Raw genomic sequence first — 15,757 nt, forward strand, 5'->3', positions numbered from 1 at the left:
CTTCTCTGTCAGCGCAGATGACCTAGACTTCTTGTGTTTAGTCTCTTTTAAAACCAGCACAAGACTAAAAAGCTGCCTTTAGTCAATATTGGTTATGGCTGTGTTACCTTTCTCATATTAGACCACTGGTTGGTAATACTTTGTTTTCTAATACCCTTGTTAAATGGGTTTTCATATTAAAAAAAATATTAAAACATAATATGTTGGTGCAATATGAATTTAAAATGGGGCTTTTCCTTGCATTATGACCTTGAGGAAGAGATTAATGACTTTTAATCATAGATACTGTATTGCCTACTAAAAAGAATAGTCCTTTAAAATCTAGCATTTTTCTTACCAGTATATAGTTGCTAAAATAAGTTTTATCCTCTGCCGCTAATGTTTTTTTTGCAAATATTAAAGTAAAAGAAATTCTTAAGAAAACAACCTTAAACATGGTGCCATCTTCTTTAAAAAGAAGAAACTCCTGCGCAGAGGGTTTTGGATAGCCGCTGACCCTACAGGTTGGCTTAAAGTCATTTCCTGCGTTCAGTTCTAATGTTGTTTCCATCTCTTGTAACTGTGGTGGGATGTATGGGTTACCTGCAATGTAACATTCACTTATCAACATGTAGCATTGATTGAGGCCAATAAGTTCCTACTAAAAAGAAAATAAATGCTGTCACTTATATGAAGCCACCATATTGGATATCGCCTCCTCTTCTATGTTGTACAGTCTAGGACTGAAGGTCATATCAAACATTTATTATTGTATGGAAGCTTATTCGAGGCATACATTGAATACATTGGAACTATATTTATAGCAATATCCTATTTATGTCTTTATGATTTGTTACCTTGGCAATGTGACATCATATGTGAGCGACTATTTCTTGTCTATTTATGATGGTGCGTTAATGACCGACTGTTCAGAACATTGTGGCTCGTGCTGGAGCCACAATTTCATAGCGCCAGTGGTACTGAGTGGAGTGCCAACCGTTACCTTCTTCTTCGTTCTTACTAAGACATAGGATGTGTCTGTTGCAATGACTTGGATTACAATTGCTGAAATAAGTTTTGGCTAGTTATGTTGGACTACTGAACATGATACTAAGGCCAAATCTGTTCTAGAGAACTTTTGAAAGTGTTCTCACAATCAATAAAGGGAGAAGTACCGGCGGAATTAATTTATTGAAAAATTCTTAAAGTTACATTCTAAGGCTATATTCACACAACGTCAGTTTAGTATTAATCACGGCCGTTGTTGCAGATTTGCAACAACGGTTGAGATTAAAACTAAACTTACATTGTACTCTACTGCAAGTAGAGAAAATCGCATAGTATCCCACATAGTTTACGCTCAGGCAGGGATTTCATCCAGCCGCACGAAAAACTGACCTGTCAGTTCACACAACAGAGCCTGCGTGCGGTGACCGGGTCACAGAATGGCCAGTGTCTTACGCCATGTGAACATGGCCTAACTGTAGATGCATGCAAAACATAAATGCATTGATGTAACTGTGCCCTCTCGCATATATATAACTATACAGTGTTACCTTGCTTTACCTTCGTTTTCACAGTGCAGCCCACGCCATCCTTGTGGACAAATACAGCCTTTGAACCTGTCACACGTCCCCCTTATGCACAGACATTTCAACTTGCAGTCAGGTCCATAGAAATCCTGCGGACAAGCTAAAAGAGAAGTACATTAAAGTGTACCTGTTGTTATAACTTTCATAATCTAAATCAACAGAAGATGTGAAATAAAGCAAGTTTGTAATATACATTAATTATTTTTTTTATTGTTATCATGCTGTAAAACAAAGCTGAACTTACCAGAAATCCAGGCCCAGTCTCCTGAAGGCAGATTTTCTGACTTGTGCTGGTTGTAAAAAAACAGACTAAACACAGGAATTCTGGCCAGTACAGAGAGTCACGGCTCAATATGTCCATCAATCACATTACCGCCTTCTCTCTGTGAGCGCTCAGATGGCCTGGGATACACAGGACTCCCTGTTTTCTGACAGTTTCCTGTTTTATTGAGAAAAAAACTGTCAGAAAACAGGAAGTGCCGTGTTTTCCATGATGACTAAAAAATAAATAATGAATGTAAATTGAAAACTTGCTTTATATCACATCTACTGTTGATTTAGATTTTAAAAGTTATAACGACAGGTACAATTTAAGCATTGTTATTTAATATAATTTAGGATTTTTTACTTGAATGGCTGTCCGCAGGATAGGCTATCAATATCTGCTTAGTGGATGGTGCCATAAGGCTGGGAGTAGCTTAGTACAGCTCAGCTCTCATTTACCTTAGTAACCTATCAAAGCCACTACACAATGAGCAGAGTTTCTGGCCTTGTTCAAAGTGTACATCTGGAAACAACAGCTCTGCATAACAGCTGATCAGCGGATGCTAGGGTTGGTAAGGATGAGCCATCAATTGCTGTGGATGTATAAGAAGTAGAAGAGAATATGCTATAGCCCCCAGCCATATGCTTTTGTGGAAGGGCGTTCTGGTGACTTACCATACTACTGCTAAAATGCTAATAGATAGAACAAAGGTTTATGTTTTTCAGTGTATTCATCTATTGTACCTTCATCACACATCAGTCCAGTCCAACCTGAGGCACAAGAGCAGCCATATGGGTCTATAAGGCAAAACATTTGAGACTTGCAGGTTTCTTTTTCTCCACAGGTCTCCTTGCAGGTTCTTCCAAATCTGTGTTCACCACATGCTAAGGAAAAGCATTGCACACGGTTAGCTTTATGTATGTATGGCAAGGATAAGAGTCTTTTTAACCCCTTAAAGACCAGGCCTAAAATGGCCTTAAGGACCGAGGCAAATTTTTTAATATGACCTGTGTCACTTTATTCATTAATAACTTGGGAGTGCTTTAACCTATCCGGCTAATTCTGAGATTGTTTTCTCATGACATATTGTACTTTACATTTCTGATAAATTGGAGTCAATACGTATAACGAATCTTTATGAAAAAAAGACAAAATAGTGTGAAATATTTTTTAAAAATTGCATTTTTCCAACTTTAAAAGTTTTCTGCTTGTACAGAAAATGGTTTTGCCACATAAATTATATATTAAATAGCATTAGCAATATGTCTACTTTATGTTGGCTACATTTATAAAACTATTTTTCAATTTATTCAGACAATAGGAAGCTTAAAACGTTAGCAGCAATTTTCCAAATTTTCAGTAAAATTTCAAAATCAGATATTTTTAGGGACCTGTTCAGGTCTAGGCTATGTTCACACTACGTATGTTTCCGTCCGTAGTGCGAACTGCGAATATTCGCCCGTAGTTTTGAGGTTAATGCGTACGCTGGAAAGTATACGATATACGGCTGCACAGTGCACACTACGTATGAGCTTACGACCGGATCGTATACGGCGCCGTGAAAAATGAACAAGACCATTGTTTGAGGACGGAAATGTTCCAACTCACGGCCGTGGATTTCCATGCGGTCCCGTACAAAGTACTTATTTCAGACAAATTGAACTTGATTTTTCGATCCGAAATGTTCTGTGTGGTTTACGGGGCTGGGCGAAGATTTCCAAGTAAATTACCTGCATCAGATCGCTTCGAAACAAGCTAGGGAAGCATAACTGTGCTACGGGCGTATGTTCGCGATTCGTACGCATCCGGCCGCATGTCTATTTTCCCCACGCCCGTACGAAATGCGGCCGGACTTGTACGCAGTGTGAACATAGCCTTAAAATGTATTTAAGGTGACTGCATGTTAGAAATCTCCACAAAGCACCCCATTTCAGAAACTAAACCCCCCAAACTCTGTAAAAGCACATCCAGAAACTGTTTTAACCCTTTAGGTGAGTCACAGAAATAAAAGCTATGTGTGTACAAAAATTGAAAATGTCAATTTTCTGTGCAGAAATTTTATTGTAATTCAATATCTTTCATAATTATAAACCTATTATTTATGCACCCCAATATTTATTGCCCCGTTTCTGCAGTTAATAGAAATACCCCATATGTGGCCCTATTGCGCTATTTGGCGCAACCACAAGCCTCAGATACAAAGGAGCGCCTAGTGAATTTCAATGGCTCCGTTATATTTGGTCATTTCTGACTGTACCACTTCAGGTTGGCAGAGGCTCTGGGGTACCAAAACATAAAAAACACCCCTAAAGGGACACCATTTCGAAAACTACACCCCTCAAGGAATGTAACAAGGGGTGCGGTGAGCATCTGGACCCCACAGGTGCTTCACAGATTTTCAGAACAATGTGCAAGAGAAAAGAAAAATTAATTTTTTACTCTGAAACCTTGTTCTAGCCTTCAATTTTTTTTTATTTTCACAAAGGGATAAAAGGAAAAAAAAATAAATAAATAAAGTCCCAAGCGGGCGCAGGACGAGCCTCCAAAGAGAAGGAGCGCCAATTGGCTTTTGGAAGCTGGATTTCACTGGAATGGATTTCAAGGGCCATGTCGCAATTACAAAGCCCTCGTGCTGCCAAGACACTGGAAACCCCCCACAAGTGACCCCATTCTGGAAACTAAACCCCTCAAGGAATCTAACAAGGGGTGCAGTGAGCATATGGGCCCCACTGGTGACAGGCACAAATGTGGAACAATGTGATGTGAAAGTAAACCGTCATCAAGGGGTCCACCCCTTATTAGATCCCTTGAGGGGTGCAGTTTCCAGAATAGGGTCACTTTTGGGGGGTTTACACTGTCTTGGCACACAGGGCCTTTGTAATTGCGACATGGCATTCACCATCCATTCTAGCCAAATGGCGCTCCTTCCCTTCGGAGGCTTACCTTGCACCCACATGTCGGTTTTTGTCCACATGTGGAGTATTTCCGTACTTGGGGGAAATTGCGCAACACATTTTGTGTTTTTTTTTTTATCTTTTAACCCCTTGTGAAAATGAAAAAAAAAAAAAGACTAGATTAAAGATTTAGGGTGAGATTTATCAAACTGGTGTAAAGTAAAACTGGTTCAGTTGCCCCTGGCAGCCAATCACATTCCACTTGTCATTCCTCACAGACTCTTTGAAAAATGAAAGGTGGAATCTGATTGGTTGCTAGGGGCAACTAAGACCGTTCTACTTTACACCAGTTTAATAAATCTCCCCCTTAGTGTAAAAATTTACATTTTTTTTACGCTAAATGTTGGTCTAGCCTTGATTTTTTTCATTTCCACAAGGGGTTAAAAGAGAAAATATATGCAAAACATGTAGGGTATTTTCCCCTTAGTACAAAAATACCCCACATGTGGACATAATGTGCCATATGGGCACAGGGTAAGCCACCAAAGGGACAGAGCGCCATTTAGAGACTGGAATGAAGGATGGAGGCTATGTCGCAAATCCAAAGCTCCTGTGCTGCCAAAAATGTTTTCACTTTCACAGCACTAATGTTGCTGTCATCAGGGGGCCATATCCCTGCTTCCCCCACTTGTTAGATTCCTTAAGGAGTGTAGTTTCCGGAATGGGGTCACTTGTGGGGGGTTTCCACTGTCCTGGCACAGAGGCCTGCAAATGCAACATGGCAAACCTCTGGGGGTATTAGGCTAATTATTAGTTTATAAGGTTGAAAAGGACAGGTGTCCATCAAATTCAACCTCTGTTGATCCAGAGGAAGGCAAAAAACCCTCGTGAGGAAGATAAAAGTACCCTCATCACTAGGAAAAAATTCCTTCCCATAATGGCAATCAAAATGATCCCTGGATCAACGTGACCCCTGAATTAGGAATAAGGGACAGAATTTAGAAAATTTAGAACTCCAATGATGTGTGGTACGTCTTGAAGCAATCCTTTATGCAGAGGACGGGCTGATCAGGACAGGTGTCACACTGGAAAATTGTGTCCTTTCTGATCCCCCTTTTGTGGCACACTCTGCCCTTCTTTTAGGATCTCCCCTTTTTTCCAGTGGAGGGTACTTCACCAGGAAAATGTTGTCCCTGTATGATATGGGGTTCTTCATATCCAGAAGCGCTGGGGCCCTCTCTGTGGCTGCCGAATATCAGGGCTTTTACTAATGCATCCTGGAATTCAAGGTATTTCCCCAGGTGACCGGGTACAGCTTCGGTAAAGCACAAAAGCATTGTACATCGCTGTTTGTAATAGATATATGGCCACCTTTTCATACCACATTCTGTTTTTTCTCGTGGCGTTATATGGATGAGGACTTGATCTGAGAGATCAACTCCTCCCATATACTGATTGTAGTCTAGAACACAATCAGGTTTGTTCACCACGTTTGTGGTACCACGTACAGTGACAGGGGTGACACTATTCCTGTGAATTGTGGTCAAAATAAGGACATCGCGTTTGTCCTTGCTCGCACCCCTTGTCATCAGTTGTCTAACCGGGTTACTTGGGAGGCCTCTTTGATTTTTACGGATCGTGCCGCAAACTACAGTAGCTCGGGCAGCGAGGGACCGAAACAAGGAGATGCTGGTATAAAAGTTATTAACGTACAGGTGGTAACCTTAATCCAGCAGTGGGAAGATCAGTTCCAAAATGATCTTCCCACTAACTCCGAGGATGGGGGGGCATTCTGGGGGTTGGTTTGGGTGTCCCTACCCTTATATACTCTAACTGGGTTCACACTACGTATATTTCAGTCAGTATTGTGGTCCTCATATTGCAACCAAAACCAGGAGTGGATTGAAAACACAGAAAGGTTCTGTTCACACAATGTTGAAATTGAGTGGATGGCCACCATATAACAGTAAACAATGGCCATTATTTCAATAAAACAGCCGTTGTTTTAAAATAACAGCAAATATTTGCCATTAAATGGTGGCCATCCACTCAATTTCAACATTGTGTGAACAGAGCCTTTCTGTTTTTTCAATCCACCCCTGGTTTTGGTTGCAATATGAGGACCACAATACTGACTGAAATATACGTAGTGTGAACCCAGCCTATAATCTGTAAGTGTACCCTGAGGTACTCTCACAGAGTTTGTATAATTTCACAAAATACCGCGATCTCTTATTGGCAAGGTACTGGCGGAAATGGAATCTTTCTTTAAAGCTCAGGAGGGACTCATCTACTAAGAGGTATTTCTCTGGGATATACATCTCAGTAAATTTGGCTGAGAAGTGCTCTATGACCGGCTGTACTTTGTACAGGCGGTCATACTAGGGATCACCTCGTGGGGGGCAACTTGCATTGTCGTTATAATGCAAGAATTTTAGAAGGGCTTTGAATCGAAACTGTGTCATAGCCCTTCTGTAAAGTGGGGTATAATATATAATATGCCCACTCGAGTAATGCCGAATTGTGTTTTTTTTTTACTAGGCCCATGTGCAGCAGGAGCCCCAAAAATGTTGTCATTTCGGCTGCATCAACAGGGGTCCACGCCATGGGCCTAGCAAAAGAAGAGGAGGGGTTCTGGTCAAGAAATTGGTGCGCGTACAAGTTTGTTTGCGCCACCATCAAATTTATAAGGTCATCAGAGAAAAAGAGCTTGAAAAATTCTAATTCTCTGAGACCTGTGGGGTTAATTTGGATTCCCGCCATTCCTACAAAGCCAGGAATCTAGGGCTGATAATTTTGGGGGTCTCGGGTCCAGATAGGGTCACCTGTCTAGGGGGCGGGGCGGGATGGGGTCACCTGTCTAGGGGGGCAGGGGGCAGAATGGGGTCACCTGTCTGGGGGGCAGGGGGCAGGATGGGATGACGTGTCTGGGGGGCAGCCCGGGGCGTCCTCCTTGGACGCCTAGGTGGATAGTCATCATCACTGGATGATAATGATGATGATGATAATGAAGATGAGGATGAGGATAAATGGAGGAAAGAAGGATCCTACCATTCACCCTCACTGGCAGTTTCTGTGTCGGAGCATATGCCTCCTCCGCCGAAAACACCCTGTGGGCCATTTTTATATGGGGATTGGTATATGGGGGGTATGTAACTGTGTAATGTAGTGTAGTGGTGTAGTGTAAAACTTTATTTTAAGTAATGCAATGTGTAATGTGGGCTAGTGTAGTGTAATGTATGTTTTATACGTGTTTTTAACAGTAAGGGGGGAAAAAAACCTATGCCAAAAAAGAAGTTGCTGATAAATGCTGCACTTATGCGCAGTACTTATCAGCAGACAGTGGCGGTAGGATATAGGAAAAAAAGGGGGTAAAAGGGGAGTAGCTGATCAGCACTCAGTGGCAGAAGAGCGCGAAAAAAAATAATTGGGGGGGGGGGAAGCTACCTGTTCAGCCCAAAGCCACTGATTAGTGTATTATATACACTAATCAGCCGCTAGGGGGCAGTACAACGTACCTAGACAAAGATAACCGAAGATGGACGAAAAAAGCCGAAGATAGACGACAGAAACTGACGGGAGCCAAAGATAGACGACGGAGAGAGAAGAGAACGCAGCGGGATCGCGGATCTTCACTTCGGACGCCAGGATCAGGTGAGTATGGTGCACTGCACACCACACACCCGAGATCAAAATTTGCGCAATCTCGTACAAAAACAAACTCAAATTGTGTAAAATGGAGCTTTTAAGATAACAATAAAAAGTGTTTAACAACAACAATAAATAAGGAACCTTTACATTGTTGCATTAAAACATAGTTAATATTGGGTTAAGTAAAGAAAGGATAATATGAGTGAATGTCAAATACCTACAAGAGTTGGTATATTTAATGTCCTATAGTTATTCCTACTTCATTTGTTCACCAAACTTTTTAGGGGGTCTACGGTTTAAATAGGTATTTTTTATAGAAATTATTCCATGGCTCCGATAGGTTAAGATATTTGTCATGTGTACCTAACTCCCAGCTGCAGAGCTCCTTGAGGCGAGCTATTTGCTGCACTTTTTTTAACCCATTCATGTATAGTGGGTGGGGATTCATCTCTTTAGTGAATTGGAATGAGCAGTTTTGCCGCTGATAATAGGAGAGTTGGTAGATGATTTTTGGCTGGAGTAAGCAGAGGTGAGGGTACCCATAGAAGAATGAGGGCTCAAGTGGGATATTGCTACCACAAATATGTAAAATATGTCTAATTTTATATTAGGTCTCCAGGAATTTAAAGCTTATGTAATAATACCTCACTATAGCACAAAAAATTAAAATGAGGTCATCTCCAATGTTTTCGCTGATTTTCTTGTCTGGGACCTGCGTGTTCCTATTTGTTACATGCTTTGTACTTGACTGACCTTTTCAATAAAAAACTTTGTTTGGAAAAAAAAAAATATATATGTCTAATGATTTCTGACCAATAGTTTTGGAGAGTTGGACAAGATAGACAAGTATGGGAAAGAGTCCCTAGAAGTGACTTAAATCTCCAACACTTCAGAATCTTTCATCTTTATGAATATTAATTTTCTTCAAGTAATAAGGTGTTCGGTACCATCTGGTTGTTAATTTGTAAGAGTTTTCTTGGATTTTGACTAGAGATGAGCGAACCGGGTTCGGGTTCGAGTCCATCCGAACCCGAACGTTCGGCATTTGATTAGCGGGGGCTTCTGAACTTGGATAAAGCTCAAAGGTTGTCTGGAAAACATGGATACAGCCAATGACTATATCCATGATTTCCACATAGCCTTAGGGCTTTATCCAACTTCAGCAGCCCCCGCTAATCAAATGCCGAAAGTTCGGGTTCGGATCGACTCAAGCATGCTCCAGGTTCGCTCATCTCTAATTTTGACACATATGGAGAAGCCATATGAGTTATTAAAAATTTGTGAGATTGTGGATTGGGAGAATGTCATGTTAAGTTCTTTCTCCCAGATTTCCTTTAATTCTAAACAATTATATTGTGGCGGGCACAGCTAATATAATAGTGGGGTAAATCGATATGCCCAGTAATAAGCTTCAACATAAGCGACTATATTAAAAAGTAGGGAAATGCATGAAAGGTAGAAAATCATCTTTATTCACATCATCAACAACACTAAGACTCTACAAAGTAAAGGCACAGGTCGGGTCTCCGTGGCCATAAAGAAGCATGAGACCATAATGCGCTTGACCCCCATTTTGATCCAACAGAGGTTGTGCGCATTACAATCTCATGCGTCTTTAGCACCATGGAAACCCAAACTTCCACCAGCAGCATGGAATTTGCTGCTGATCCAGCAGCTGCCCCTCGTGAAAGGTACACCTAATTTTGTACACCAGAATTTAGAGTATTGCAAGTTCTAAGGATAGGAATCTGCAGTCACACTCCTCTGGCAGTGGTTTATCTCAAAAGGACTGTGCAATCCTATATGCCTGACCCTCTCCTGTCTCTCTACTGACATCTACTGCAGGGGCGGGCTGAGCCAGGGGCAGGGTGGCCTATGCTTTAGGAGCACTAAAGGGCTACGGCCTGCTGCTGCTCTGCCTGTGAGCGTTCGTGGTGAACGGTCACAGTTAAATGCTTTGGCTGCATTGTGACTCACAAAGCCAGGCAGTCACTGGCCCCTCTAGGCCCTGCCATTCATTCTTGTCGCCGGAGGCAGCCTTATACCTCTGACCACAAGAGGCTGCTCCCTTCCGCCAGCTTTCCAGCGCACAAGTGACTCACTCATGCATCTACAGAGCTGGGAGCAAGACAAGACATTGAGGGACTGCGCTGGACCAGGTGATTATGTGTTTTATTTTTTTACACTACAGGAGAACAGGATGCCGGGCAGCAGGGGGCAGTGGATAATGTATGGGGGAGGGTTTACAGTGTGATAATGTATGGGGGGCTGCTACAGAGGGATACTGGGGGGGCTGCTACAGAAGGATAATGTATGGAGGGGGCTGCTACAGAGGGATACTGGGGGGTCTGCTACAGTGTGATAATGTATGGGGGGCTGCTACAGAGGGATACTGGGGGGCTGCTACAGAGGGATAATGTATGGGGGGCTGCTACAGAGGGATAATGTATGGAGGGGGCTGCTACAGAGGGATACTGAGGGGGCTGCTACAGAGTGATAATGTATGGGGGCTTCTACAGAGGGATACTAGGGGGGGCTGCTACAGAGGGATAATGTATGGGGGGGCTGCTACAGAGGCATAATGTAAGGGGAGGGTTTACAGTGAGATAATCTGTGGGGGGGGGGCTGCTACATAGGGAAAATGCAAGGGGGGGCTGCTACAAAGGGACACTGGGAGGGCTGCTACAGAAGGAAAATGTATGGGGGGCTGCCACAGAGGGATAATGTATGGGGGGGCTGCTACAGAGGGACACTGGGGGGGCTGCTACAGAGGAATAATGTACGGGGGGCTGCTACAGAGGCTTGGGGACCAGGTGGCGGTTAAAAAAAAAGGACCGCGCCACCGACATCCAAGGGCCTGCACCGATCCGTTAAGGTAGAAAATCCAAAGAGATATACCTGATGGTACATTTGCTTAAAAGTGACTTTTTTGACAGTGGATTGCCTCCATTCATGTGACATGCGGCCAATTGGATTAACATTTCATTAATATTAAACCAACATGACAGTGGATTTGCTTGGTATACCATATCCTTATATATACCATAAGTTTCAATGATCATAGAAATCAATGAACAATTCCGCTGTGGCTAATGCTCACCCATTTCACATGTCGTTCCCATGAAACCTGGAGGGCAAATACATTCCCCTGTGTCCTCATGACAAACACCACCATTCTGGCATTCAGGACAAATCTCGCTACACTGTGGTCCCCACTTCTGAGCGCCACATCCTGGAATATAATATGCATACAATTAATAATGTTATTAATAATAATAATAATAATTAAATTCTGACATGTAATCCTATTAAGGTATGTAGATTTTTTAGTTAAAATGGACCAGCTTATGTTTATATGACAGTACTATATATCTTGCTCTAAAGACCCGATCAGTTGTTTGCCTGCTCCTCCGCCAATCGCTGTCACTTTTACGATTATCGACCGCAGGAGCATTTTTAGTAATACTCCTGGTCGATAATCCGCCTGTGAAAAAGGCTCCTTACAGTTAGGGATGAGTTAAAGCGTAACTGTCATGTTTTTTTTTATTGCAGAAATCAGTAGTATAAGCGATTTTAAGAAACTCTGTAATAGGTTTAATCAGCCAAAAAAGCCTCTTTCTGTACTCAAGAAGCAATCTCCCAGCCTCCCCCCCCTGACTTCTTATCTGTGCATTATCAGACAAATCACGTCTTCATTACAGAGAAGCCAGTGAAGATGGGTTCTGCTCTCTCCATTGTAAGCCTATGAAGGGGGAGGGGCTGAGGGAGATGAGGGAGCAGAAAGAGGTGACATGAAGGTCAGCTGTTTGTAGACTCTCTGGGCACCTAAAACGCTAAATTCAGGTGTCATAAAGGTCAGTGCTTATCTATGAACTTACTGAGAGCAGATTGCAGGGTGTTGTGCAGAAATCCTCCGTGCTCAGTCACTCCTAACAGCCCCTCCCCTCTCCATAGCCACATAATGGACACAGAAATCCTGCTTCATTTGATGTGAGGGGGGAGGCTGGGAGATTGCTTTTTCACTACAGAAGGAAACTCTTTTAGTACATAAAACCTATTACAGAGTTTCTTAAAATCGCTTGTACTGTTGATATTTAATGTTTTTAGAAAAATGACCCTGAAATGACAGTTACGCTTTAAGTTCGGGTTTGTCCAAATCAAACCTAAAATGAAGGCACTAAAACAGCTAAACGATTGCAGGCATTTACCTGATTTTATGTCCTCCTTCTCCCGCAGCCCAAATCCCGCTCACTGACTGAGATGGGACAGCAGCGTGGCCATTTATTGGCCGAGCTGGCTCTCACTCTTGTCTTGAGAATGACAACCTGCTCAGCCAATCACTTTTCGCAGTGCTGTCCCATGTCAGTCAGACAGTAATTGGCTGAGCCGGAACAGCGCCATGGCCAGTGATTGGCTGAGTGGCCTTTTACTTTTGAGACAAGAGTAACAGCCTGCTCCGCCAATCACTGGCCACAGCACTGTCCAGTCTCAGTTAGTGATTGACTGAGCGAGATGAAGAAACTGGAGACCTGGAGGAGGACACCAGGAGAGGACAGGAACAAAGTTCAGAATGAATCTTGGTTCGGAAGATTCAGTTTGTTTATCTACACTAGTGCATGTATTTATGTAAGGCTAAAAGGGGAAAAATTAATTTCGCCATATCTTCTTAACATACAATCACATCACATTCATAGGCCACGCTCACACAATGTATTTTTTTTACAAGAAAGGCCATTGTTGGCCGCTGGGAACAAAATGTATTGCACAATGGCCACTGTTCCCCATGGAAATAATTGACTCGTCTATAATTTCCGGCTGGCAGACTGTGAACAACGGGTTCACAGTTTGTTCACACAATGTATGGCCATTCTCATGGCCGTACAGTGCACTGATTTCAACAACAATTTGAATTGCAAGCACACATTAATGTGCATGCAAGCCAAATAAAAGACAATGATGTTCATCTGCCGTATCAGCCAGGTAAACATGTCAAACAGTAGTCAACCTGGAAGCACATACATAAAATAAGGTAAATAGTTAAAACTTACGTCTGACAATTAATCGAGTTAAAGCAGTGTTAAAGTGGTTGCCTCCAATGTAACGTACTAAGTAGGTGCTTGCATCACTAGGCTGAACATTTGTTATGGAGTATTCCAAAAGAGAAGGCACTTCATGTTTGGGTACAGAGTGGAGGAAGGAATCTAAAATATAAAGGAAAGGGTTAACTAAATTACGGATAAACCCATGGATCGGTAAAATTTCGGATGTGTGTATAGGGCCATAGAAAGTGTATCCTTCATTGACACTTATAGCAAACGTACCATCAGGTACATCACTTTTTTTTTTACCTTAGCTGCTCAGCGTCAGCACAGGGATCCCAGTTCCCGTACACGACACTAGTCTTTTCCCGAGCACTGGCTCGGAGCAGTGAGGGTAGGCCCTCTGCATCCTAGTGGGACCATATCCCCTTTGACACACTGGGCGGGGGTGGGCAGTGCTCCGAATCGGGACGGTCCTTAAGAAAAACTAGTCAAAAACCCTTGGGCTGAAGCCCAGAGCACTAAAACTTTATTATTGCAGTTACCTCATCCCTATAAGGGTTGAGGTTACTGCAATAATAGGGGTTTAGTGCCCTGGGCTTTGGCCCAAGGGTTTTTGACTAATTGTGAATAGATGGGTACCCCTGACTACCTGAGAGATTTAGTGTGTTTGCTCCTCGGGAAAAGACCAGCACTGAGTGGCTAAGGTTAAAAATAAAATCAATGTACCTAATGGTACATTCACTTTAACTGCGACATCGAACAGTATATTTTTTGGTATTTTTCAGTCACAGGTACAGGTGAAAAGTAATTTGTACTCAGTTTCCAGATGACAGATACACTTTGAGGGCATGTTCACATGGCGTAAGAGACCGATTGTTCCGTGACCCGGCCAGTTTACGGAGCGACTGGTCTCTGCAAAGATCATCCCGCTCAGTACTGCAGTACCGGCGGATGATCTTTCCTGCCGCAGAGTCCTGATGGGGGCACATCCGTGCGCGCCCACATCAGAACTCCCCATAGCACACTATGAAGCAAGCGGCCGGAGCCGCTCACTTCATAGTGTGCACTGACATGTTTTCCTACGGCCGCTATTCATTGAATAGCGGCCACAGAAAACTGACATGTACTATGTGTATACGCACCGGCCGGGATCCCATAGACACCCGGCCATCATATTTTTTTGTATTTATATGGCCGTTGTTGCAAATTGCAACAACGTCCGTAAAAAAACGAAAAAATATGTTGTGTGAACATAGCCTAAAGAGTATCTGTCATAAAAAAAAAAAAAACACTCTTGACATGTTGGTTGTGTTCTGCGTGTGTAGACAGGTCAAAAAAATGTTTTCATGACAGTGGCCATTTAAGCTTAAAACCCGTTAATTTGAAATAAAATAAAATAAAAAATCACTGGAGTACCTGTTTATTGCTGCATGTGGTAGTACCCAATTTTCTATTTATTAAACTTTGCATGTATTGAATGCTTCAAGTGCTAAAAGTAAGTGTACCAGGAGACTGACTGACTCACTGTTTTTGTAGAATACAGCATCTTCATCCTTTGGAAACTTCTTCATAAAACTTAGTGTGACATTGTCTCCTCTACTTGCAGTGACAGTCAATGAGGTTGGGTTAAAAGAAGCTAGAAAATCAAAACATTAGTAAAACTGATAATGAAAATAGATAAGTACTTTAACATACTGTATGCATCAATGGTCATTGTCTACTCTTGGTCTGCGTTCACAGATACTGCATTTGTACCGGATTTCACACTGGGAGTCCCGCAGCAGAAATCCGCTGCGATATGCAGTACAGTTATGCCTTACAGCTTCTGGCGGACAGATGATTAGTAAAATACGATGTGGCTGCATTCAATCTACTGCAAGAATGCAGAACCAAAGGGCATAACTGTACTGCATATCGCAGCGGATTTTGCTGTGAGACTCGCAGCGTGAAATCCACTGTGAATGCGGTACGTGTGTGTGATCGCAGCCTTGAGGATTAACTCTAGAAATCCTTTTAACCCTTTGAGGACCAGGCCCAAAATGACCCAGTGGACCGCGCAAATTTTGATCATTGTGCTTTCGTTTTTCCCTCCTCCCCTTCTAAGAGCTCTTGCACTCTCAGTTTTCTATCTACAGGCCATGTGGGGGCTTGTTTTTTACAGGTATAGTTGTACTTGTAATGGGGTCTTTCATTTTACAATAACATGTATGATGGAATTCCAAATATATTATTTATGAAGATATAAATAGGTGAAATCGTAAAAAAGAATGCAATATGGTAACCTGTGTCTACGTAATGCACTATATGGTAAAAGCGACATGATACCATTATTCT

The 15,757-nt window shown here is 42.4% G+C and overlaps 1 protein-coding gene across 1 annotated transcript in view; it reads right to left on the minus strand.

Annotated features, from left to right (window-relative positions):
• The window catches only part of TEK (TEK receptor tyrosine kinase), a 96,544-nt gene that overhangs the window by 24,043 nt on the left and 56,744 nt on the right, over positions 1-15,757 (minus strand). Inside the window, exons 3-8 of the mRNA XM_069961986.1 lie at positions 14,949-15,059; positions 13,430-13,582; positions 11,482-11,613; positions 2,580-2,720; positions 1,546-1,671; positions 428-582 (exon numbers count right to left, since the gene is read on the minus strand). Coding sequence (XP_069818087.1) covers positions 428-582; positions 1,546-1,671; positions 2,580-2,720; positions 11,482-11,613; positions 13,430-13,582; positions 14,949-15,059 — 818 coding nt within the window. The remainder of the gene's footprint in view (positions 1-427; positions 583-1,545; positions 1,672-2,579; positions 2,721-11,481; positions 11,614-13,429; positions 13,583-14,948; positions 15,060-15,757) is intronic.

The sequence above is a fragment of the Dendropsophus ebraccatus genome, chromosome 3 (genome assembly GCF_027789765.1).
Source record: "Dendropsophus ebraccatus isolate aDenEbr1 chromosome 3, aDenEbr1.pat, whole genome shotgun sequence".
Lineage (NCBI taxonomy): Eukaryota > Metazoa > Chordata > Amphibia > Anura > Hylidae > Dendropsophus > Dendropsophus ebraccatus.